The 26,863-nt window shown below is 36.0% G+C and overlaps 3 protein-coding genes across 3 annotated transcripts; 2 read left to right on the top strand and 1 right to left on the bottom strand.

Moving 5' to 3' along the window:
• Positions 1-4,168: 4,168 nt before the first annotated feature.
• LOC104099770 (aspartyl protease family protein 1) lies at positions 4,169-8,591 on the top strand. Its single transcript, XM_009606871.4, has 10 exons — positions 4,169-4,647; positions 5,419-5,554; positions 6,403-6,638; positions 6,750-6,974; positions 7,085-7,220; positions 7,307-7,380; positions 7,464-7,563; positions 7,640-7,700; positions 8,011-8,082; positions 8,162-8,591. Exons 1-10 carry the CDS (start codon positions 4,331-4,333, stop codon positions 8,419-8,421), a joined length of 1,617 nt encoding a protein of 538 aa, XP_009605166.1. The 5' UTR covers positions 4,169-4,330; the 3' UTR covers positions 8,422-8,591.
• Positions 8,592-8,920: 329 nt separating this feature from the next.
• On the bottom strand, positions 8,921-14,505 carry LOC104099771 (pre-rRNA-processing protein ESF1). Its single transcript, XM_009606872.4, has 7 exons — positions 13,807-14,505; positions 13,631-13,705; positions 12,306-12,538; positions 11,928-12,090; positions 10,885-11,013; positions 9,793-10,481; positions 8,921-9,656 (listed from the first exon to the last, which is right to left on the bottom strand). Exons 1-7 carry the CDS (start codon positions 14,434-14,436, stop codon positions 9,347-9,349), a joined length of 2,229 nt encoding a protein of 742 aa, XP_009605167.1. The 5' UTR covers positions 14,437-14,505; the 3' UTR covers positions 8,921-9,346.
• A 9,361-nt stretch (positions 14,506-23,866) lies between these two features.
• LOC104099772 (peroxidase 64-like) lies at positions 23,867-25,627 on the top strand. Its single transcript, XM_009606874.4, has 4 exons — positions 23,867-24,144; positions 24,257-24,445; positions 24,715-24,877; positions 25,022-25,627. Exons 1-4 carry the CDS (start codon positions 23,935-23,937, stop codon positions 25,414-25,416), a joined length of 957 nt encoding a protein of 318 aa, XP_009605169.1. The 5' UTR covers positions 23,867-23,934; the 3' UTR covers positions 25,417-25,627.
• The last annotated feature ends 1,236 nt before the right edge of the window (positions 25,628-26,863 follow it).

The following is a 26,863-nucleotide window of genomic DNA, read 5'->3' as shown; positions in this document are numbered from 1 at the left end:
TAGGAACTGGCAGGGTGGCGGATGTCATATTACACTACCATGAAGTTTTGGATTAGGTTTACTCTGCCATAATAGGTTAGAACGTGAATGCTGATCTTTCTATTCAAGAAGGCAACATTGTTTAGTGCAGCACTTGCTCTTTTTGATTCATATGTGTGTGTGTGTCTCTGTGTGTCTGTGTGTGTGTGTGAGAGAGAGAGAGAGAGAATAAACAACTTATATTTGCTATTTTAGCTCTTTACAGCTAGGAATTAGCTTCTGGACCGTCCAGTTCAGAAATTCTAATTATCCCAGAAGTTCATGTTATGGCCAGTTTAATTGCTACTGAAACATGAAAGCATGACTTGATTCCCTGTGCATTAGGTAAAGATGTTACTTTTACTAGTGGTCTTCTTTTATAGGAGTATTGCTTTTCAAATTTTCTGATAATTCCATTATTCTAAGGCTAAAATATACAATAAATAGTTGTTAGCAACTGGATCTTAATGACAACTTGTCATTGATTAGTAAATGCGGGAACTCCTATAGTGTAGCGGTAGTATTTCTGCATTGACTTTGAATCTTAGAACAGTTTAGTCAACACGGTTTAAATAAACATTGTTTATTGACTGTGGATGAAGTTTTTTGCGTTGATGGTAAAAAGAATGGACTTTCTTTATTGCAGTCTGACACAGTACAGTAATCTGAGTTTACGCGGTAGGCAAAAAGATTGTTAGAGACCAAAGTACGGGTTTGGACGTAATTTTAGTTCAAATTTTGTAATTGTCTTAAGAAAATTAATTTAATACGTATAAATGAGAAATTAAGACTTAAGAAATTTGAAAGTACTAGAATCTAGAAACCATAAATTTCAAATTTGGGTTCCAAAAGTAAGAAAATGAGTACAAAAATGAAATCAGGACTATGCGACTCTCCGACCATTGTTGTACTTGCAACCTTTTTTTTTGTGTCGTTTTTCATGCTGCCAGCAAGGTTCATTCTACATTTGGTCAATTGTTGGAGGAAGTACATCTATTTTTTGGTTAAGTTTTCTGCTTAAAAATAAATTTCCGACCCTTCTGCTCTTTGATTGTACGCATCAAATCCATGATGCGAGAATACTCCTACCTACTATACCATTGACTTTGCGCTCCCAGTTCAAACTTTTTGAAACTTTATACCATTATGGAACAGCAGTAAAAATATAATATAATATAATGTTCAGATTGACCTAACTTAACATTTAAGAATAAGAGGAAGGGGAAAAAAGGAAAAGAAAAACTATAGCGTACATATACTAAGTGCTAATAAGAGTGGTCATCCCGATGTAACATTCTGTAAATATGATATGTTTATAAGTTTTTTTTTAAGAAAATGAATGGCAGTTTCAAAACGAATATATCAAAAGGAAATGCGAATATTTACACGATCAAATCACTTAAACTACACTAACTTTATACACGCACTTGTAAGGAGTTTTAAGTTTATGCACTTATAGTGTAAAATTATTTACACAATTAGATCACTTAAAAAATAATTACATATAACTTTATTTAATAGTATTAATTGATAACCTAAAATAAATGCTACTCCAATTAACATGTTTTAACATATTAAATTACACTAATGCTATAAAAAAGTCATCACACTTTCAGTTTATATATATATAACTTAAATCCTTTGCTGTTTTATAAGGTATTAAATTCATTTTGTTACCCGTCAAAACAAGAAGCCATGTTTGTTACGTGCCATTCTGAAAGTAGTTGCTTACTTTCAGTTTCAGCTAATTGCTTTATCAAGATACTTTAGGAGGTGGGGTTTCATTCAATGTAGCATGATTGGCGGCTTTAGAGGGTAAACCTATATGACCAATTTTGATGAGAAAGTTAATGATAATCATAAATGTACCGTACTAAAAACGCAGACAACACGCGATCTTTAACCCTTGACTTCGAATATTTTGCCAAGAAAAAAATTGCTACTACTAGCATATTGGTAGTACAAAAGGAGGAAATGATTAAAAATGTTAATTTGACTACACGTCATTTTTGTACTATATTTTATAATAATTTAACTTTAAATTTTTGAATATCTAAAATTTTATTTTGGGCCATAAGTTTTCAAAAATTAAAAATTAATTGGGACGAGAAATTGTAATCTCTTCATAACATTTTTCTTGGGTGGTTTTTATTTAATGGATGTAACTTGCAAGTCCAATCAAAGTATAGTCAAAGAATTAAAAAGAGCTGGAAACAATTTCCACCATAGGAAGCTTCCAACTGATTGCAATGTCTTAGGATATATAACTCGTCTCCCCTATACAATTAATGTGGCGGTCTCACGGGAGAAAGATAGCTTAAAAAGATAGATATTTGAATTTCAAGGTCAACTTTAATACTATACATTTTTAAGGACTCAATTTTCCGAAATACGGCTTCTAGAGAAAATATTTTCTAGATTATATATGGAACTACTTGTAATAAAGTAATTTAACAATTTTCAGAAAAAAATTCTCAGAAGAAAGATTTGAGTTTCTTTTTCCCCTCCTTTTGAGTGCTGAGAATTAACGAATCGGAATATGATATGGACGAATGTAAACGGTTTGCACCAAACCAACCCACGTCATATATAACAACTCTCCATAGGTCAAAAATGAATAATTAATTTGTTAGGTTAACTATCATTTATCTGAGATTAGGATACCTCATTTTATCTTCCAAAAATCACTTTCTCTACTTTAATCAATTAATAATGGTTTCGCCCTTGAACTTCCGCCACGTCTACGACTAACGTTATTGTTTTATTTACGAATAAAGGTACTTGGGGGTATAAATAATAGTATTGGGATTAGTGTGTGATTGTATCTTGTTTTTTCCTTAGTTAATTTTCTTTGGAATGTTATATTATCTTTTAAAGTCACATGATTTTGTGTATTATTAATCTTCTCATTACATGCGGCAGGATCATCTTTAATCGCCATTTATAAGACACATGTCCATGTAACCTGAATTTAACCAATCTCCAAAAGGCTCTACTAACTCTTTATACCAGATTTAGTTAATCCGAATTGGACATTAATTGGAAATTCTTTATGAGACTTGTAACCAAAGAGATAAATGAAATATAATAAAAGTACAGATATTTCAATCAAAAGATTACACCATATTATGTGAATCCAATTAAACCCAAATCATTTAAGCCTCATTTGTCCATAAAAACTAAAAAAAAATTATTTTTTTTAAAAAAAATATATGTTTGTCCACGTAATTTTACAAGTTTTTGGAAATTTTTCGAAAATAAGTTTTTCAAAATATATATATATATTTTACCCACTCACAAAACTACAATATTTTTTCAAGTGAAATGTATGTTCAAACATAATTTCAAATTTCAAATATCATTTTTTAACTTAACTCCAAACACTATTTTTTTTCAAAAATTATATTTTTATGTCAAAACGCCTGCTTAATATCATAGTTGTAGTTTAGTTATTAAATGGAAAGCTATTTTTTACCGGCACATTCTGAATAAAAGAATTGAAAAAAAGAGGACTTTCTGAAAACAACATCATGACAAATTACTTTGGAAAAGTAAAAGTCCAGTTTCCCAAAGGGGAAAGTAGAGTGAAAAATCATTACAAAACATGCAAATGCTTTTACAAAAGGGCAAAAAACATGAAGAAATCATATTATTTTTAATTGTCCTTTTTATTTTTCACAGTCCTTTAATTAATAATAAATAAAGTACATAATTTATTATAATATTTATAATAATTAATATTTATTTTTAATAATTTTGAAATAAATAATTAATATTGTAAGTATAACAGAAAAAAAAAATTATTTTTACCTTAATATATTAAAAATAATAAATAAAAATAAAAATTTATTTTTAGAATAATTAACAAGTAAAAGGGAATCTAGAGTATATTACAGCAATATTAAGCAGAAAATCCGCAGCTTTAATTCGTACTATAGTCTATAGACATTCCTATTAGTGTAGTAATCAGTTGCCATAAAAAAGAACATGGACCCCACTATAAGAAGGAAGTGGAGCCCACTAAACCGCCACCCTAACAAGTCATAGGTGACCAAACTCCCCACGCTTTCGTCTTTCACACAGTAGACGACGACGACGACTTTCTCCCCCCACACCATTTTACCCCAAATAAAACACTACAAATGGAAGCAACGCAAATCTTCAACAGGTTCGAACTCGTCAACCCAATTTTTTTTTCCTTTCCCTTTATCTTCTCGCTTTTTCTCTTTAATTTTCCCTTTTGTCTTTTTCTTTGTCCCTGTATATATACACATATAAAGAACCAGTCTTTTCTGTTTCTCCTAATACAAAAATGGCTAATTCTTATACAAGTATTAATTTTTTCCTTGCCCCTATTATTTTCTTGGCGATTCTGGGATTGCAGTTGCAGAGCAGCGATGGTTTTGGGACATTCGGGTTTGATATCCATCACCGGTATTCGGATCCGGTGAAGGGTATTTTGGACCTTCATGGATTGCCTGAGAAGGGCAGTGTTGAGTATTATTCAGCTTGGACTCAGCGTGATCGCTTTATCAAGGGTCGCCGCCTTGCTGAAGCTGATACAGCTAATCCCACTCCCCTCTCTTTTTCAGGAGGGAATGAAACTTTCCGCCTCAGTTCTTTGGGATTGTAAGCTTCCCTCTATGCTTTTTTCTGATTGCTTTTTGCACTTGTCTATATCTTTATTGTTTACTTTTTCTAGTCATATACATAGATTATATACTAATTATACATAATTATACATATATAATACAAAAATTATACCTTTTAAGTGGTTGGGTGGGCGGCTATTTGGGTTAATTCTTCTTCTTTTTTTGTATGTGTGTTTTGTATCTGTGTTATTATTCCTGATTGTGAACTAGTACGTCTTTGGAAATTCTTGTTTACTGTCTTTTCCTTTTGTCTGTTTAGTGTGATGTTAGAGTTGACTGAGCTTTACGTTTGTTTTTGTCTGTTTAGTTGGATGGCAGTTCAGGAAAAATAGGTTACCTAACTTAAATAAGTTCCATGTGCCATTTTTAACGAGATTCAAGTGGAGAAAATATGAAGAAGAAAAAGAATGATTTAGGCCTGTTCTGTTCTATAATTCTGTTTGTGTGTTTGATTGGACTGGAATTTTGTCGATTTAACTACTACATAAAATACTGACTCTTAATTTGATTTTACTTTTCTTCTATTTCGAATTCCAAGCTCCGGAAATAAATTCCGTTCTTTTTTCTGATTTTCCTCTCCTCTGCCGCCACTTAACTCCTCTCCAGACAAGGAATTGTTCTGAAGTTTCTGGCAGTAGCATGTTGTAATTTATGTGTTATAAAGATAGAGTTGCAAAATCTGTAGTATCTGTAGTTGTGATTTTTTCTTCTTAAGGTGTGTGACTAAATATTCTTTGGCAATTTGCAGTTTGCATTATGCAAATGTGACAGTGGGCACTCCTGGACTATCATTTCTAGTGGCACTTGACACTGGCAGTGACTTGTTTTGGCTACCCTGTGATTGCAGCAATTGTGTGCGTGCCCTCGAGACACGCTCTGGACGAGTATGTTTGCTTCATTCTAGTACCTTTTTCTTTCTACTTTCAAATGTTTAAAGAGTTTTTCTTTTTTTTGATCGTCATCCTCGTCTGTATATTGCCTTCTGCTACAAGGAAGTTGTGCATACTTCTCTTCCTTTTGTAATTATGAGACTTTCTGATAACCTTTTTCAGAAAGGAACCTGCTGATAACACAATGGCTGAATCTGAAACACAGTGGATTTCTCTTCAACTGTCTTTTTCGGTCATTATGACAATAATATATTCTCTTAGTTAACAAGATATGGGGTAGAGAATGTATTGAGGAAATTGTTTTTCTGTTAAGGAAGATACATAACTAGCGCAAAAAAGAAGATTTAAACATAATCAATATTTGCAAAGTGAGTCTGATGCATGTAATATACTGACTCTGAAATGAAATTTCTGATCCATATTGTTCCGTGGCTTGTTTGTCCTTGAAGAATTTTGAGATTCTTACTAGCTCAAGTACTTCAACTTGTCACGACCCAAAAATCCCACCACAGGCGTCGTGATGGCACCTAGTCTCTAAAACTAGGTAAGCCGATTTCAATTACATTTTTGGAGCCATTTTTTTTTTAATTAAATAAGTAACCAAAACTAACAGCGGAACAAATATGAATGTACAATCTCCCAAGACTGGTAGTACTAAGTCACGAACTCTAACTGAATACATGGAATGATCACGAGGACCGAATATACAATACTGTTTGATTAAAAACTCCACAGGAGTTCACCTTGAAGAACAAAATTTTCTTTGCTCTTTTGCCTTTTCCTTTTAATGTTTCTGCATGTATTATTTGACACTTGTAATCTTTTGTTTGCTTTTGAAACAGCGAATAAATCTCAATATTTACAGCCCTAATACGTCGTCAACGGGTCAGATTGTTCCTTGCAACAGCACTCTGTGTGGACAAAGGAGACGATGCTTATCTTCACAAAATGCATGTGCTTATGGAGTTGCATATCTCTCCAATAACACCTCATCATCAGGGGTACTGGTGGAAGACATCTTGCACTTAGAGACAGATAATGCTCAACAAAAAAGTGTTGAGGCTCCAATTGCTCTGGGGTGGGTATGCTTTAGTTTTTTCTCTTTATCTTTGGAAGAGATTATCTTTGGATCTTCTGATGCATTTCTTTATCCGCCATGATTTTTTATATTCTACTTGTTCAATTTCAGGTGTGGGATAAGACAAACTGGTGCATTTTTAAGTGGCGCAGCTCCTAATGGTCTATTCGGACTTGGCTTGGAAAATATATCTGTTCCGAGCATGTTAGCAAGTAAAGGTCTTGCTGCAAATTCTTTCTCCATGTGCTTTGGGCCTGATGGTATTGGAAGAATAGTCTTTGGAGATAAAGGGAGTCCAGCCCAAGGAGAAACACCACTCAATCTTGATCAACTACAGTAAGCAAGTCACTTTGATATTCTGGGTTTATCGGTTGCTTCTGTTTCTGGCTTGATTTAGGAGAATGCGACTGAATATTTATTAACTCTTACCCTTTCCTGAATTGCAGCCCAACTTATAACATCAGCTTGACAGGAATAACAGTGGGAAACAAGATCACTGATGTTGATTTCACAGCCATTTTTGACTCTGGCACTTCATTCACATACTTGAATGACCCAGCTTACAAAGTCATTACAGAGAACGTGAGCGACAAGCTGACTGTATGATTTTAAGTTGGAGTTTGTAACTTTGTATTGTAAAACTGAAGATATTTTTTTTCTTTTTTCAGTTTGATTCTCAAGCAAAACAGCCACGTATTCAACCTGATGGCGAAATTCCTTTTGAATACTGCTACGGGCTAAGGTGAACCATCTTTTATAATCTTCATCATTTATTACTTTCTTGACGTCCTTTGAACTCTCAGGATTAACATGCTACATACGCAGTGCAAATCAAACTACCTTCGAAGTTCCTGATGTAAATTTGACAATGAAAGGCGGCAACCAATTATTTCTTTTTGATCCGATAATAATGCTCTCGCTCCAGGTAAGATGGTTTCTGCTCCTTTTATATTACAAAAGTTCTCTTTTAGAATATCCTAATATCCAGTGATGATCATCAGGATCGTTCTGGCGCATATTGCTTAGCTGTTGTGAAAAGTGGGGATGTCAACATCATTGGACGTAAGTATCTATCAGTTGCTTGCTCGTAAGATTTTGTTTCTATCCATGGAATTCTGCAATATAACTTGCACCATGCCAGCTAATGATCTCACAATTACCAACTTTTAGAAGTTTTGGTTCCTATCGAGTTTTTTACATATTTCTAGCTTATGTATAATTGGAAATGTGAATGTGACAAAGTAAATTAGTAAAAACCAACTAGTAAAACTGGTTCCATTGTCAAAAGTCTGAGCTATTTGTTGATTTACTTGGATTTTGTCTCTCTATTTGGAATTCATGACAGAAAACTAATACACGGATGTTTTTGCAGAAAATTTTATGACAGGCTATCGCGTGGTTTTCGATCGGGAGAAGATGGTTTTGGGTTGGAAACCATCGGATTGTGAGTTCGCATTCCTGAGTATGACCTCTTTAGTGTGCACACCTGCTCATATAATTTAACTATAAACCTTTCTTGGCAGGTTATGATTCTAGAGGATCCAACGACAAATCGACAACTCTGCCAGTGAACAAGCGTAATTCTACTGAAGCGCCTTCGCCCTCCAGTGTGGTGCCAGAGGCCACCAAGGGAAATGGAAGTGGAAATGAACCCGCTACTTCGTTTCCATCTGTTCAATCATCTAAACCTGCAGCAAACCAAGCACCAGCACATTTCATTTGCCAACTTATGATGGCTCTGTTTTCCCTTTTTAGCTATTATTTGATCATTATTTCTTCATGAGGCTTTTTATTGCCCTTTGTATAATATTGAGCTCTGTTAAATGATCGCATAGAATTGAAGCGACTAAGTACAGCATGTTTGATATTGCTGTTTATACCAAATATGTACTGTAAATATAACTCATTTCTTTCTTTGTTTCTTTAGGTTTAAAGATCTTTCTTTCATTGAAACCCACCGGTAAAGGGTATTTTCTTCTTTTGGTTACGTATGGCCCTTGAAATTAAAGCAAACACGTGCATGACCTAACAGTCAACGAAGAGAATAAAAAAATGAGAGATTAGGGTTTATATCCCACCATAGACAAAACGACAAAATGTTGGTGAGGAATTAACAGGTGTATCCGATGAAATGGATGATGTGTGTGCAAGTTGACTTCAACACTGCTATATTGGGAGAAAAATGATCCATGAAATTGTACTTGTGTTAGTTTAGTCTACCTTTGCTTTTCAAGCAGACTTTAGCACAGTAATCAGAATCCTTTGAAGCAAGTCAAAGAAAATACTTAGGAGCAAGTCATTGCATTTTCAATCTTGGACGAGCAAAGAAGAATTATATCAAATTTACAGTTGACCACTGTAAAACAAAAAAATTGTAAATTGTAAAACGTCCAACTGTGTAAAAGTAACACCGCAAAACAATAACGGATTATATTCAAAAAAATTCTGCCCCACCACCTTAAACTTAGACCTTACAGTAACAAATAGGGGCAATTCTGATAATATAATAAGTTACATATTGAGATTCACTGCGTCCACTATTCACCCCATACTGAACCACGATTTACCTTCACAGACTTTGTTTCTACTATCATGGGAAGTCTTAAAGCAAGATTTATATGACCTCTTACTTCTCGCTGTCTTTCTTTGCCTCGCTCTTCATCCTTCTTCTTTGCCCTTGCTCGTCTTTTTTCATTCTTATCGTTCTCTTATTTTCCTCGCTCTTCATTGATCTTCTTTGCCCTTGCTCGACTTTTTTCATTCTTTCCTACCACCTTAACTTGAGAGGGCAATGATATTTGCTTTGATTTCATCTTAATGGATTTAACTAAGGAAGATAGCTCGTGCTTCTCCTTTCTTGAAGGCAAATCATCCGACTGTAATTTTTCACTTGTTACTGCCTCTAATGTGCTGGATGGCTGCAGCGGTGCAGCTATTCCCGGCTGTTGTTTTGTCTTCACGATTTCTTCTTCGGCCCTGTGTTGCTTTTGCGCCAGCTGACGAGCATAAGCTGCACTCCTGCAACAACCAAAATAGATATCGTAAGCAAATGAAATAAGCAAGAAGGGTTTTTTGGGAGTTGGGATAATGCCAGGCCAGTTTTGTTTTTTGATACACGAATAGAAATTGGTGCGAACAAGAAGATGGGATATACCGTTTGAACTGAGGATCTGTGGGGTCCAATGCGAAGAGTGGTGACTTGAAGAGAGATGAAAACCGTGGATCTTCATAATCGATACTTGGTAACTTGTCCTCATTTGGAAGTTCTTTACCCTTCTTCCCCTTTGCCTTTTTAGGTTTCATGTTGTAACCCTTCAAGTTAGCATCTCCTCCCTTGTCATCTGCAAGTAATAGCTCAAGCTCTGCTCTACTTGCTTCAGCTTCTTCTGATGCTTCAACGCTCTGCTTCCCTTTCCTGGTGCTCTGATGTTGGGAATCCTTGGAAGGCTCTTCTATGAAGAAGTCCTCAGGTTCTTCTATAGGTTCTTGATCACTATCGCTGGTCTCATCGTCTGATGAATCCTTGGACTTACCTTTCCTGGCCTTCTTTTTCTCTTTTTTCTTTCTGAGAACAGCTTCCCATACAGTTTCCGACTGTTTATCCTTCTTTTCTAGGATACGTTTGCTTAGATCCTCCAAGCCAGTGTTAAACGTGACCTCCATGTCCTGATCATCGTCCTCATTATTTCCATCTGAACCCTCCCCAGACTGGAGCAGTGCACGGTACCTATCTTGTTTTTTCTTCTTTTTGGCAGATTTATCTTCTGTGTCATCACCTTCCTCACTATCATCACTTTCACTCTCATCAGAAGCCAAAAATTCTTTCAACTCCATATCTGCCAGCTGCCAAAAAAGAAACCACATCAATACTTGCCGAGTAATAAAGAACAATCAATCGCCTTGAGGAAAAGAAACAAGGTGACAAACATGAGGATTTTTTAAATAAGCAACACATTAAAATCTTAAAAGCCCAAAAAAGAACATCCCTGATATTGGCAAGTGCAACACAACCTTATCAGCAGACATAGATAGCAAAATACTAACACAGATAAGCACATGCAACACCCATAAGTAAAAGCAAGCATGTGCACACTATATAATTAAAGAAAAGCAAACAAAGAGGTGCCTGACAATCTTCTTGAACTTGCTCATCTCAGCAAGAAAACTGGTTTGACAAAGTTCAAGTTTCTCGCAGACATATAGAACTAAAAGACACATACACAAACTACAGCAAATAAGAGTTAACCTGATCAGCATTGAATTTTCTCTTCAAGGTCCTGATGCGTTGTGGCTCATCCTCATCCCATGTAAGTTCAATATTGCTGTGCTGCAGAGCTCGAGTGTGAAAATCTAGACCTTCATAATCTGCAGGGGCCTAAGTATCAAAAGAACATAATAATCAATCACCTAAACAATCATGTTGGTTTCTTCCCCGTTTTAAGAGTAGTATTCTAGCAGGTAAAGTTAAGCAGACAAGAAAATTTTACTTAATCTCTAAAGATGCAAAAGAGAAATGCTAATGTCATATTAAGAAAGAACAGTTAAATCATCATACAGAAAGAGAAGACAAAATTGCTCAAGAAATACCTTCTTTAGCAACAAGAATTACATATGCCTTAAGAATATTAGTTTTGTAAAGAACAGTAGCTCTCAGAAAGTGAAATAACACCTCCCCTCATCCCAAAAAGAAACCGAGAAAGAAGAAAAAGACTCTCTATTCTAACCATGGGGACATGGAGTTGTTGACTCCTCACGCAAGAATAGAGAGCAGAGAGAAAAACAGGGCAAAGAAGAAAAACATGATATTCATCATTTTCCTTGACAGAAGAGTGATCTCGGAAATAAAAGGCAAACATGCAGGCACAATTAGATCACTTTTTTCTTTTTATAATTGTGGTGTTCGGGCCAGCTTGCCCGCACCTTGATTAATTCCACGGGAACCTGCTACCTCTGATTAGCATAGGTATCGGGTAACTCTGTCCACCAAGGCTTGGATAGGTGAGATGAAAGCACCTAGCGCCTCTGTTGGGATTTGAACCTGAGACCTCATGGTTCTCCATCCACTTTATTGACCACTAGGTCCACCCTTGGGTCCAATTAGATCACTTATTTTTTCATTTGATGAAAAGGTAAACAAGCAGATAACTCAGAATGCCAAAAGTATAATAATATTCAATAACAACCAATGGAACACTTCAAACACAAATGTGATTAGATTTTATGTTTCCAGGCAGTAATAGTCGTAAAAACTAAATACCACCGTGATTACAAAGTGACGCCATAAATTACCTCCGTTGCAATGTCCCGTGGTTGATGCTTGAACTCCATGGAGTCTGGAATAAACCTCAAATCTAATTTGTTTGATGTTCTTTCGAACTCAACCCCGTCGCAAGATTTGTAAAGGTAATCTGCTGTAGCGCTTGAATCACATTCCACCACAGCATAATAATACCTGCATAATACAAAAGAAGCTACTTTAAAAAGAGACCCGTGGGAGATAAAATTGAAGACATAGAAATTATGAATCACAGAACAGAGGAGCATAAGGAAAAAGGAGAAGAAAAAATTTCATAAAAGATCATCAATAAGTTTTCGCTTTAGGTCAGCAAAAAGTGCAAGAATCGCTCAAAGATACATGACTCAGGAAAAAAAGAACCATATCGTCACCTGAGTCGACTCATTTCATAAGCACGTAATTTTTCATTGTCAATCTCATCATTATCATCACCATCATCACTGTCTTCATTTTGTCCATTTTCATCATCAAATAGGCCAACTGGACCATGGACAGCCTCCTCTTCCATACGCTTGAGTCCAAACTCAGATGGATAGACAGCAACAGATATTATTTGACCCCCTTTTGGCAGAAAGGAGCTCAATAGCATATACAAGTCAATTGCCTACATAGAATAACCAGGTAACTAAGAAGAGAACTTAATAGCACAAATACAAGTTAAATACATCATCAAGGGGTAGTTTGGTTAATGGCTAGTTATGCATGGATTATAATACAGGGTTATTATGCGGTGAATATAATATAGGGATATTGTTGTCTAGTGATAATAATTATTGTACGGGGATTCCCTACTTTAAGGCGATCTTTTGTCTTTAGATATTCTAATCCAGGTATAGCTACTAAATATACTATTATTTCACATTCTATTTCTGCAACAACTAGCAGAGTTTAATACTGAAAAATAAACAATACATTAGTTATACAGAGATTTACACCATAAAGGTTCTATAGATCACATTAGTAAGAGATCTATGCTGCAAACCAAACGGCCCCTTATACATTCAAATCGAGGTGCAATCCACATTTTTCCGATGATGAAATCAAGGTGCAGTCCACATTATGACCACAGTGGGTACATATAACTTTTATGGTCTCAGGATGAATAACAGCTAACACTATCATACATTTTAAACAGATGCATCATGCATGAACTCACAGGCAGTCTCCCACATATTCTGACTAGCTTCTATATTTCTTTTATTTTGTAAGCTCAACCAGAAAAGATAAAAAAAATTGCCTGCAACTCCGTATTTGCAGAAGTCCAACAAATGAATTTCAAAGCTAATCAATACTTCTATGCAATGCGCCAGTTCATAGCTTTTTTTTTTTTGATCGGCTGCACCTGTTCATAACTATTTTTTTTGGTTCACAATTGAATGCTCAGCACAATCTCTTAACAATATTCTCCAGTATCAAGAAATGCACAAGCTGTTATTCCAAACTCTCTTCATGACACATTAAGACAAACCTAGTAAATGGTCAAGAAAACTGTACCAAACAAATCCCCCTCCCAAACAATTCAACACGCTGCAGGTCAATTTTTTTGATCATAGGATTAGTCTAAACAATTACAATTACAATGTTTTTATGCAAAGCAATAATAATTACCATATAAGAAACAAAAGTTCCATAGTTGACACCTTTCTAGGAAAAATTCAAGTTTCCATATTGAAAAAAAGGAAAACAAAGAAGGTACCTTTACTCTACCCCAATCCATGTTAACAATTGCAAGCCTCTTAGTTTCCTTGTCAATTTCAGGCACATCCTCTTTCTACTTCCACCAAAAGAAAATTTTGAAAAGATCATTAATACAACATAAAATCCAAATTCCATACCCCAACATAAAATTCTCTCTTTTCATTGTATGTATACCTGCACGAATGTATCTTCCTCCTCTGAGTAAACCTCACCCATTTCATCATCAGAATCAGAATCCGAAGAAGAATCCTCCGTACTTGCCAATGAATCATCACTTTCCACCTCCTCATCTTCCTCTTCTTCGGATTCTGATGATTCGGCCCCAACTTTCTTCAATTTATGTTGCTCAATTTCTTCCTCACTCGACCCGCTCTCACTCTCACTTACTTCTGCATCTTCTTCTTCGCTTTCAGGTTCTGTAACCTTTGATTTCTCTTTCTGCTTCCTCTGTTTTTCACCCTCTTCTTCTTCCCCCTCTTTCTCGAGATGGTAATAATGGTTTAGAGGGTTTTTTCTAGAGGAGGAGGAGGACTTAACGGGTCTGCCTCTTATATCAGTAGGCGCTTTTGATGATGCGAAGTTTTTATCTGTGAACATACGGTTAAACCGAGAATCAATTGTCACTTTCGACTTTTTCTTCGGCGGCTCGCGAAATCTGGGGTCCGAATGTAACGCCGCAAATCGAGAATCATTGATGATTCTTTTCTCAGTTCTATTTCCGCCGCCGCTTTCATCTCCGGCAGCGGTGGAGGTATCGGCTGGCCTTTTTCCCTTTTTGCACTTATCTTTGATTTTGGACCCCATGAGCACGTTCTTGTTCTTCTTCTAGCTAAACCCTAAAACCCCGCATGTTATCACAGACCGTATAACAGGAGGAAGAAGAAGGATAAGACGACAGTGTTAATCGGGCTGAGGGATATTTAGAGCCCAATATTCAGTCCAATGACATTACTTAGACGACCCAACCCAAATGCTTAACTTAATCAAAATCCAAAAAGTTGCATAAATATGACACTTTTTGGAGTGGTCTTTAACTTTTGACCCTGCTTGTCCAATATTTATAACTAAAAATTCAAGGTCAAAAATTAAAAAGTATTACCCATGGGACAAGAAAAGGGTAACACTTATTAAACTTGAAGTTTTGTCCATTAAAAAAGTGGGGGCAAAAATTCAAGATCACTGTTAGCTGCCATGGATATGGAAATCAAAGCTAAGAAGAAGAATCTGGAAGAAGAGGAAATCAGAGAAAAGCTACATGCATTTATGAAAAACTGAACAACCGTACAGAGTCGACTACTACTTATAGCAACCTAACTGACTTACTTAACTGTCAACTAACTAACTCTCTAACTCTAGTTTAATATTACATCAAAATTAACCACAGTTAGCTACTAGCTTATTGCTCAGCTGCTGATTAACACTCCCCCTCAAGATGATGGTTGATACAAGTTCCTCAACCCTAGCTTGTTTAGCAAATGCTCATGTTGAGATTTTCCCAAACCTTTGGTAAGTATATCTGCTAGTTGGTCTTCAGTGTTAACATACTCAGTTTTTAGCAGACCTTGACTCAGCTTCTCTCTTACAAAGTGGCCATCTATGTCAATGTGTTTTGTCCTCTCATGGAAGATTGGATTTGCTGCAATTTGGATTGTTGCTTTACTATCACATGTCATAGTTATAGGGAGTTCAACTTTGACACCAAGTTCACTAAACAGTCCTACTAGCCAGGTGATTTCTGTTGCACATGATGACATGCTCCTAAACTCAGCTTTTGCAGAACTTCTGGATACAGTACTCTGCTTCTTGGATTTCCAGGATATCAATGCACTTCCAAACTTTACCAAATACCCTGTGACTGATTTCCTAGTTTGTATACATGCCCCAGTCTGAGTCACAATAGGCACTTAATTGATTTGCAGATTCTGCAGGCAAGAACATTCCCAGTCCAGGAGCCTCTTTTATGTACTTTACAACTCTTAGTGTTGCTTCCATGTGAGAGCTTTTATGACAATGCATATGTCACGATCCAATTTCACCTATAGGTCGTGATGACGCCCAACACTACAGCTAGGCAAGCCAACTAGTGATTTAAACACATATTCAACTCTTTAAAAATTAACCGAGTAATTAAACTCTTACAACTTGCAAGAATTAAGACAATATAAAAAGATCTGGTAAATTCGAAAAAAAATACAGGAACAGAATTAAATCCAAAAATTCTACTAGTATGTGTGCCAAGACCTGGTGTCACAAGTCTATGAGCATCTAGTAGATTACACAAAAATTTTAAATACTGTCTGAAATAAAATAGACAGATAAAATTTCAAGAAGAGGCACTAGTTGCTGTTGAACGACTCAGAAAGGCAGCTCACCACTAAGCCTCTAGATAACGTGAATGCGCGCCGATAGGTCCAACTAGATCACCTGACTCAGGTCCTGCACAAAAAGAGTGCATCAAGTGTAGCATGAGTACGTAAACAACATGTACCCAGTAAGTATCAAGCCTAATCTCGAAGAGGCAGTGACGAGAGGTCGACTTTGACACTCACTAAGGGTCAAATATAATAAATAAAATCAATATGATTTATAGAATTTATAATAATTTTCCTTAACCAGCAGAAATAATTAATTTCCTTCAAATACGACAATTTCCCATTTATTTAACTTCACAAGCTGCAATTAAAATATTAAGGTATCGTGTAATTATTATTATTAGGCACGATTTCTGGCAAGGTCGTACGGCCCGATCCAGAGTGTCGTGTGCACTGCCGAGGGACGTGCGGCGCGATCCATAGATGCATCTATACTGCCGAGGCGTTCGGCCCGCTCCACAAGAAAAGATGACATTTTCTTATGTACCTCCGGAATGAGGATATATATATTATGAGATTAATGCAAGATGGTGTGCAATTTTTTTTAACAATTAATTAATTTATACAAAAATTCAAGTATATGAGATTTCAATCTTTTACTATTTTTCCTAACAATTCACAGTATAGTTTAAATACTTTAATTAAATAAAGGATACAGTTAACACATGTAATTCATGATTTGAGTCCTAAACTACCCGAAATTTAGCATAAATAGTAGCTACGCACGGACTCTCGTCACTTTGTGTGTACGTATCCCCCACAATTAGCAACAATTATTAATTTAAATCACCTATGGGGTAATTTTCCCCTTACAAGGTTAGGCAAGAGACTTACCTCGACTTCTCCAATTTAATCCACTAGTAGGCCTTTTCCTCGATTATCCAACTCTAAATGGCTCAAATCTAGCCAAAATAATTCGATACAGCCACAAAAAATTATAGGAATCAATTTCATAAGAAAATACTACATTTTTCAATAAAAATCCGAAATTAACTCAAAAATCATCCGTGGGGGCCACATCTCGGAATCCGGCAAAAATTACGAAATATGAACGCCCATTCAATCACGAGTCTACCCATACCAAAATTACTAAATTCTGATAACAATTCGGCCCTCAAATCCTCAAATTTATCCAAGAGGATTTTCAAACTTTTCCAACTTAATTCACCAATCAAATGATAAAAACAGTGATGGATTCGGATAATTTAACCAATATAGAGTTAAGAACACTTACCCCGTTGTTTTCTCTGAAAATCTCCCAAAAATCGCCTCAATCCGAGCTCCAAATCGGTAAAAATCCCATTTTAAGAAATTAAACTCTCTGCCCAGACGCGAAAAATCCCACGCGATCGCGAAGCACTGACTCCGCAAACCTACGCGATCGTGAACCTTCTCACGCGATCGCGAAGCATTAAGCGCGTGGCCCAGCTCCTCCCTCCGTTCCTCTTCGCGAACGCGACCTTAGCCACGCGTTCGCATAGCACACCTCGCCCAACCTACGCGATCACGAACTTTCCCACGCGATCGCATAGAACAAATTTTCAGCTGCCCAATTAAGCCTACGCGATCGCGAATCTTCTCACGCGATCGCGTAGAAGGAAACCAGACTCCAAATTTCAACAAACTCCAAATTCAAAAATTGATCCGTTAGCCGTCCGAAACTCACCCGAGTCCCTCGGGACCTCAACCAAATACACCAACAAGTCCTAAAATATTATACAAACTTAGTCGAAACCTCAAATCACATCAAACAACACTAAAACCACGAATCATACTCTAATTCAAGCTTAATGAAACTTAAAATTTCCAACTTCTACATTCGATGCCAAAACCTATCAAATAAAGTTCGATTGACCTCAAATTTTGCATACAAGTCATAAATGATATAACGGAGCTATGAAAATTTTCAGAACTGGGTTCCGACTCCGATATCAAAAAGTCAACTCCCCGGTCAAACTTCCAAACTTAAATTCCTATTTTAGCCATTTCAAGCCTAATTTAACTACGGACTTCCAAATAAAATTCTGAACACACTCCCAAGTCCAAAATCACCATACGAAGCTGTTGGAATCATCACAATTCTATTCCGGGGTCGTTTTCTAAAAATATTGACCGAAGTCAAACTTAGCATTTTAAGGCCAACTTAAGGAACAAACTATTCCGATTTCAACCCGAACACTTTCAAATCCCTAACCAACCATCCCCGGAAGTTATAAATTAATAAAAGCACATATATAGAGTTTTATTTAGGGGAACAAGGTTCTAAAATTCAAAATGACCGGTTGGGTCATTACTGCATATACTGACTAAGAACCTGAACTACAAATGCAATACCAGGTCTTGTCATAGTGAGATACAACAATCTTCCAATGAGCCTTTGATAAACATCAGGATTGTTAAGAAATTCATCTACCTGAGTGTTGTCATTCTTGAAGCAGTTATCATACTCCACTGAAGTTAACTTCTGATTCAGCTCTAGTGGTGTTCTAGCTGGTTTTGCACCACTCAAACCTGACTCAGAAATTAACTCTAGGGCATAGTTTCTTTGACACATAAGGATTCCTCTCTTGGACCTTGCAAACTCAATCCCTAAGAAGAACTTAAGTTCTCCTAGATCCTTCATTTTGAACCTCTTCTTGAGGTCTGATCTAGTACTACATAATAGTTGTTGATTGTTCCCAGTGATCAGAAGATCATAAACATATACCAATATGACAACTATATCATCCCCAGCCTTCTTTGTAAACAAAAAGTAATCATAGTGACTTTGTTGAAAGCCCATGTTGAGTAGAGCTTTTGTCAGCTTCATATTCGACTGTCTAGGTGCCTTCTTAAGCCCATAAAGGGACTTATGTAGTTTGCAGACCTTCCTATGAGTCTCCCCCTGTCTAGCAAACCTCTCAAGCAATTGCATATAGACTTTTTCAGTGAGATCTCCATTGAGAAAGGCATTGTGGACATCCATTTGAAAAATCAACCACTGTCTTGAGGCTGCTAAGGCAATAACAGGCCTAACTGCCACTATCTTGGCCACATGGGAGAAAGTTTCTCCATAATCCAAGCCTTCCTTCTTGCTGTAACCTTTAGCCACTAGCCTGGCTTTAAACCTCTCTACTTCACCAGATGCTTTGTACTTAATTATGTAAACCCACATGCAACTAATAGGAGTCTTCCCAGGTGGCAAATCTACAATACTCCAAGTGTCATTATCCTCTAAGGCTGTAATTTCCATCTTCATTGCTGCTATCCGCTTAGGATCAGCTGCATCTTCTTTGAAGGAAGTTGGTTCTGAAAGAGCTGAATAGGCTGCAAGAGCTTGTTTATAGGATGGAGTGACATGAGAGTAGTCCACATAGGAAGAGATAGGATAAGTGCATTTATTTCCTTTAGAAGTAGTGACATAGTCTTGCAGCCACAGAGGTGGCTTTCTTGGTCTAGATGATCTTCTGTGTTCTGCAGGAAGCTCATCAGCTTGTTGAGGAAACACATATGTATTATGACTGACATCAAGCAATTGACCAACATCAGAAATAGTTGTAGAAGCAGCTTCTTCTGAGTTTGTTGTAGAGTGAGGGGCTCCATGAGAAGAGTTTGCAGGAAACTGATTTGAACTAGTGTCAATGGACACTTCTGTTGCTTGTGGTGCATGGGAAAGAGAAGTGATGTTGCTCAGAGTAGGAGATAACAAATCTAGGATAGGGAATACAGGACTTCCAGTAGATGTTGCATGCTTGAAGGGAAAAATATTCCCTTGAAACACAACATTCATGTTGACTATGAATGTTCTTGAATGTAAAGTGTACAACAAATACCCCTTTTGAGTGGAGGACAGGTATTGCTCTGGGTGAGAACTTATCCAGCACTTAAGGACTGGTGGCATAACATAAACAGCCAAAAACTCTGAGATGAGACAATGAAGGAGGGTGAAAATACAGTATCTCAAATGGTGATTTGTATCCAACAACTTTAGAAGGCAGTCAATTAAGTAAGTATACTGCTGTAGCAACACATTCTTCCCAAAATCTTAAAGGTATATCAGCCTGAAAGCTGAGTGATCTAGCTATTTCCAAGATGGTCCTGTGTTTCCTTTCTGCCACCCCATTCTATTGGGGTGTATAAACACATGTGCTTTGATGTAAAATACCAAGAATAGATAGCAGACTCTTAAACTCAGTACTGAAAAATTCACTTCCATTATCAGTTCTTAGAACTTTTACAACAGTAGAGAAGACATTTTTTGCTTGATTAAGAAAATCTCTTAGAACTACAATAACATCTGACTTAGAGTGTAGTAAGAATATTCAAGTATACCTTGTATAGTCATCAACTATGGTGACAAAATATCTCTTACCATAATGTGTGGGCACTCTATAAGGTCCCCATATATCACAGTGAACTAGTTCAAACACTGATTTTGTAGTGGTACTGCTTAGTTGGAATGGCAATTTGGTTTATTTGGCTACATGACAGACAGTGCAATGATGAGAATCAGTTGTTGTGAGTTTGCTTAGTGTTTTTACTCTTTTTATTATATCTAAAGGAGCATTTCCTAAACTTCTATGCCACAAAGTGCTAGAAACAGAAGTACATGAAGAGTCTGACATAGTATTTACTGTGTTAACACACTTATTTGTTGCCTGATATAGATCTTGTTTTGAGGTGCCTCCTTGCAGAATGTACAACCCATGTTCTTCTCTACCAATCCCCTTCACCTGACCACTGAAGAGGTCCTGAAAAATACAGAAGTCAGGGAAGAATCCAACCATACACTTTAGCTCCTTAGTGAGTTTTGAGACTGACAATAAGTTGAACTTAAAGTCAGGAATGTACAGAAGATTAGAGATCTCCTGGTTACTTAATACAGAAGTGCAACCTGTGTGTGACACTGACACAACATTTCCAGCAGGCAAATATACTTTGTTTGCCTCTGTATTTGGAAGTGGTCTGTGAGTATGTAGCATCTCTAAACTTGAAGTCATGTGGTTTGAAGCCCCGGTGTCAACTATCCACTTTCTATTGACACATTGAGACATAAAAACATTCACATGATTTAGAATACCTGCTGCAACAACTTTGTTGAATGTGTTTGATCCTTCTGAACTCCCTTTAGAAAGTAGATGAACAATTTGTTGATATTGCTCAGGAGTGAAAACAAGAACTGGATGTGGCATCTACTGGAAAAGAGCAGGTTGACTCATTTGTTGTGTTGTACCTGAGTTAGATGATCCACTTTCTCTAGATTGTTGATTGACAGTAGGTGTCACATTGGTAGCCATATTATATCTCTCTGCATATGTAATTTCTACATTGCCTGCATAATAGGCATATTGTCCAAGACTAACACCTTTTCTTTTGGCCTTGAAGTCAGAAGGATATCCAATCAATTTGTAACAATTTTTTTTTTGTATGTCCCTTATAGTGACAATATTCACACTGAACTTGGCTATTTTTGGATTTATAATTTCCAGCATTATTCACGTTCTTACTGCTATACAGGGCTGTACTCTTCAAAGCCTCAGTAACCCGAGCAACTTGTGTTGTGCTTGTGAGGTTTCTTTGACTTTCCTGATCTACTAACAAAGAATAAACTTTGTTTATACTAGGGAGAGGGGGCATCATCATGATCTGACTCTTTGATTGAGAGTAGGACTCATTCAACCCAGCGAGAAATTGAAGAAGTCTTTGATACTCAAAGTGTTGAGCATACTGTTTAGATTCAGGACAAGGACAACCAGGACAAAGCATGAGGGCATCAAACTCATCCCACAACTCTCTAAGCCTTGAGAAGTAGTCAATTACAGTCATAGTCCCTTGGGTCAGTGTGTGAACTTCTATGTGCAAATACAGTATTCTCGAACCATTTACTTTATCAAACCTCTCTTTCAAATCCTCCCAAACTTTATGAGCACTAGATGCATAAAAGATACTACTCAACAACCCTGGTCTCACAACATTCATTATCCATGAGAGAACTATAGCATTAACTTTCTCCCATAGATCATGAAGTTCAAGCTTAAATTTAGACTTAGGAAATCTACCATCGACAAAACCTAGTTTACTTTTACCTAGAAAGCCAATTTTCATTGCACGACTCCACAAGGCATAATTGTCTGATCCAGTAAGTTGAAGAGAAATCAAAGAACTACCTGGTGTATCTGTTGGTTGTAGGTACAAAGGATGGTTGTGATCGATGGTGGGAAATGTAGTAATTCCAGCCGTGAAATTACCAGTAGTTGAGGTTGTGGTAGTGTATTCATCTCCAATTGCCATTGTTGACTAATAAATAGCTTCAGAGTAAGTAGCTAACAAACCCTAACTTCAATCGAAGGTTATTCTAGCTCAATTCAGCACTCCATTGCAGAATTGAAGTAACAGAGAAGACGAGATTTGCTCGCAAATTAGCTTAGATTTCAACTGGTGGCTCTGAAGCCATGTTAGCTGCGATGTATATGGAAATCAAAGCTAAGAAGAAGAATCTGGAAGAAGAGGAAATTAGAGAAGAGCTACATGCATTTCTGAAAAAATAAACAACTGTACATAGTTGACTAATACTTATAACAACCTAACCGACTTACTTAACTATCAACTAACTAACTCTCTAACTCTAGTTTAATATTATATTAAAATTAACCATAGTTAGCTACTAGCTTATTGCTCAGCTGCTGATTAACAATCACCCACTTTGAGACCATCAAAATCCATCACATGTTGATGTGCACAAATAGCCGTTTTTAGACCCCAATTTAAAGAATAGCCGACATTTTTAGACAATACAAGTGTAGTTTTAGATATTAAAATGTCAAAACGAATTCAGCTTGGGAGGATACTTTCAAAATGCAAGATCTATTCACTGACTTCTTTAGTAAGTAGGAACTTGAAATTTATGGAAATAATAAGAGTAGTTCAAAGTCATGAAATATTTTTAATTTGTAGATTACACATAAGTGAGTTGTATAAAATGCACCACTTGCTCATCTATAAGTAAGCACAAGCAATACTAATGTAGGACAGGGGCATTTCTTAGAACAGCCAAGGCATAATATTAGGTTTTGAAGCCCGTGCACCCAAAATCAAGAGTTCTTGGCTAGTAGGCTTGCCAAAAAAGAGTCTAACAGTGAATAATTTTTTAAATGCCGTCAAGATAAGATACCTATAACAGCTAACTGTTAATAGTAACTCCAACTTAAGAAATAATGTACATAACATGTTTTAATCGTTTAAATTAACGAATAGTATAAATTTATTTATTCTCAATGTATATCTATCTGTATATGAGTTAAATCTGCTAAGAAATAATAGGAGAGTTGCTAATACTATTTCTGAAAAGCCAGCTTGCATTCCTAACTACCAATCACATCACTAATGCTATATTCCTGACTCATCCTTTCGCCAAATTATGGTAACTAACCAAAATCAGTCTTAAATAACAAGCCAGAATAACATGGAAAACGGTTCTGATGTTTCAATCTCAACTACTTTACCAGTAATGTCTATTATTTAAGGGAAAATAGTTTTTTTTTTCCTTAGAAAAGAGCTCTTATATAGGAAGCTCCAAGAATTACTCTTTATTTTCTTCTTAACGTTCTTTTCTCCTGAAATATAATTTATAAGATTACTGAAGTTCAAGAAAATTCTCATCCATTTTTTTAATGAACATAAAAATTAGGCACTGACGGCAATGTTTAAAATGAAGAAAAGAAAGGACAATCAATGTTTTAGTATGCTTCAAAAACACTCAATTATGAAAAGGAATATGCATGTTACCAAATTCACTGTTAGAGCTAACATTTCCAATTTCCAACTCCAACAATCATTCTACAAATCTGTCCCTATATATATCCTTGTTAATTTTCTTAATCTTCAGCACAAGTCATCTGATTGTTACCACTTTGGAATTAAATTCTTTACAGGATTCAGCTAGCTAGAAGCCATGTCATTCTCCTCTAGATTCTTGTTTAGCTCATTACTAGTTTTGTCCTTAATTTACTCTCATGGAAATGCACTTAGTTCAAATTACTATGAGAACTCATGCCCTCTTGTTGAAGATATTGTCACACAGGTTGTTATTGAAGCATCAAAGAAAGACAAAACTGTCCCTGCTGCCCTTCTTAGGATGCACTTCCACGACTGTTTCATAAGGGTATTTTCTTTTTGCATTTTCATTTTCACCTTTTTTGAGAAGAGGCCTGATAATATTTTTTACTAGTCGTTCTGATTTTTTTTTTTTTTTTTAAAATATATATTTCCCACAGGGGTGCGATGCTTCGGTGCTACTGAACTCGAAGGGAAAGAACACTGCAGAAAAAGATGGTCCTCCAAATGTTTCTTTGCATGCATTCTATGTCATTGATAATGCAAAGAAAGCTGTTGAAGCCGTTTGCCCAGAAACAGTCTCCTGTGCTGATATCTTAGCTTTTGCTGCCAGAGATGCAGTTGTCATTGTAAGTAAACATTGCTCAAGCAAAACATAAAAACAAAGTCTGATTATCTCATCAAAAGTTTAAGTCATTAGAGATAGTACATTGTATTTAGTTGCCTGACTATATTTTTTTTTCTTGGGTCAAGCACATGAAATTCTTTTTAATAATAAGTGTTAGTAAGGCCATGAACCACACATTTTTTTATTTAATTATATCTATTGTTCATTTTGGAATTCTTTTTCTACATTATTTTCCACCAACTAATTACGTTGTAATGTTATTATGTGCAGTCTGGTGGACCTTTCTGGGACGTGCCTAAAGGAAGAAAAGATGGAAGAACATCAAAAGCTAGTGAAACTAGACAATTGCCAGCTCCCACTTTTAACATATCTCAACTTCAACAAAGCTTCTCTCAAAGAGGATTATCACTGGAAGACCTTGTTGCTCTCTCAGGTCATTTTACACAAGATTACATAATAAATATAACTTATATACACTTCACTATCGATCAATATGTATTTTAACTTGTCGCAGCAGAATATATCTGTCTTATATTTTAGCTAATAATTGACAAACAATGTGTTTCCAAATCTTCAGGTGGACATACTTTAGGTTTCTCTCATTGTTCATCCTTCAGTAACAGGATACACAACTTCGATGCCACCAACGATGTTGACCCAACATTACATCCATCCTTGGCATCAACCTTAAAGGGAATTTGTCCACTTAAAAACAGGGCTAAGAATGCTGGAACTGCCATGGATACTTCCTCAACAACGTTTGATAATTCATATTACAAGTTAATTCTACAGAACAAGAGCCTTTTCTCTTCAGACCAAGCTTTGCTCAGTATTCCCAAGACTAAAACTCTGGTTTCTGACTTTGCTAGCTCAAAAGAAGCTTTCTTTAAAGCTTTTGCTAATTCCATGATCAAAATGAGTAGCATAAATGGAGGTCAGGAGGTCAGAAAGGATTGTAAGGTAGTTAATTAATCCTACCAAATTAATGATATATAATCCAGAAAAGTGGGTGGTCTCAGTTTGTTTCCTTATAATTTTCTGATTTCTTTTCGCAGCTTATCCAGAGCACTTTTTAAGTGGTATAGGATTTTAATGGGCAGAGCTTTTATCAATCTCATTATCAATGTATCGATGTGTATTTTGTAACTTAATTACTATGAATGAATCATCCTGCCCTTTACAATTGTTGGTCATGTAATTCACACGAATTAATTGTTTCCAGCCAGGAAAATACGCGTCTTAAAAATATTTCAAGTGTAAGGAACATTATTCGTCTTAAGATAAAGAGAAATAGGATAAGCGTAAAATTAATAATTTGTGTAATTGGTAACTTTTAGTAATTCATTATTTTTGACAAATGATTGTTACCAAGTTGAATATTATTTTTATTTTGTTAGCTCAGTCATGCCACTTAGTAAAATCACAAATTCAATAACTATTGGGTATTTGGGTTGTCGAAATATTGGTTACGTGATAGCATAAAATTTATTTTCCATGCGTAGTTCATTGTAATTCTCTTCGGTCTTTGTCTTTTCGAGTATGATTTCACGGTTTTTTAGAGGTTGTAAATTTCATGAGACAACTAAACTACTCTATGTGATTTTAGATTCATATAATCTCTTTTTTACACAATTTATTTTTTGGTCACCACTCTATTTTACACTCACTCATCATAGTAGTGTACCGGATCCGGCTCACCTCTTGTACACCATCCATTAAGTTCTTCCTGTGTAACTTTAATTTTATGATACCTGTCCCTTCTTAGATCAAATGGTCAACATTTATTTAACTAAAACAGCCTCTCAAACCATGGTTAATTAACACCCCCTAATTATCTGACTTATCCTTTCCTGATAGGCAGCATCAATTTAGGCGATGATCTTTCATATCACGCGCACATATTAGAAGTTCGACACAACTGAAACTTTTTTATTAACTAATTCATGAAATAATATGTACGAAATAAAGATCACATCTCAATTAGCCCTTCATTTTTTTCATGCTTATTACCTCCCGTGACATTGAAAAGTGATCTCCACTTATATACCATTTTCATAATTCCAATCTGTCAAAGTGGTTATAAAATTCATTAGTGTTACTTTCACCCTCCGATATCATATAAAGCTTGATCTTTAATGGTAGCAGAAAACTTATGTATACAAAATTGAAGCAAACATAAAATCGAACTACAATGAATTTTGAGCTACTCTTACTTTTTTATAATACTTTTGTTTGTAACGATTAAGAAAAGAGGAGCTCCGTTTCTCCATGATTTTTATGGTAAGAAAATATATTTTTCCCAACTAGAACGATTTTTCTAGCACTATTTTCGGATGCTTTGCCGAATTGGTACTGATTCAGGGAATGACTTTTTAGTTAACCATGGTTTGAGGGGCTGTTTAGTTAAATAAATATTGGC

Source organism: Nicotiana tomentosiformis, chromosome 2 (assembly GCF_000390325.3).
Source record: "Nicotiana tomentosiformis chromosome 2, ASM39032v3, whole genome shotgun sequence".
NCBI lineage: Eukaryota > Viridiplantae > Streptophyta > Magnoliopsida > Solanales > Solanaceae > Nicotiana > Nicotiana tomentosiformis.
Note: the sequence above shows the minus strand (reverse complement) of the source record. Positions and strands in the feature narration are given on the sequence as shown.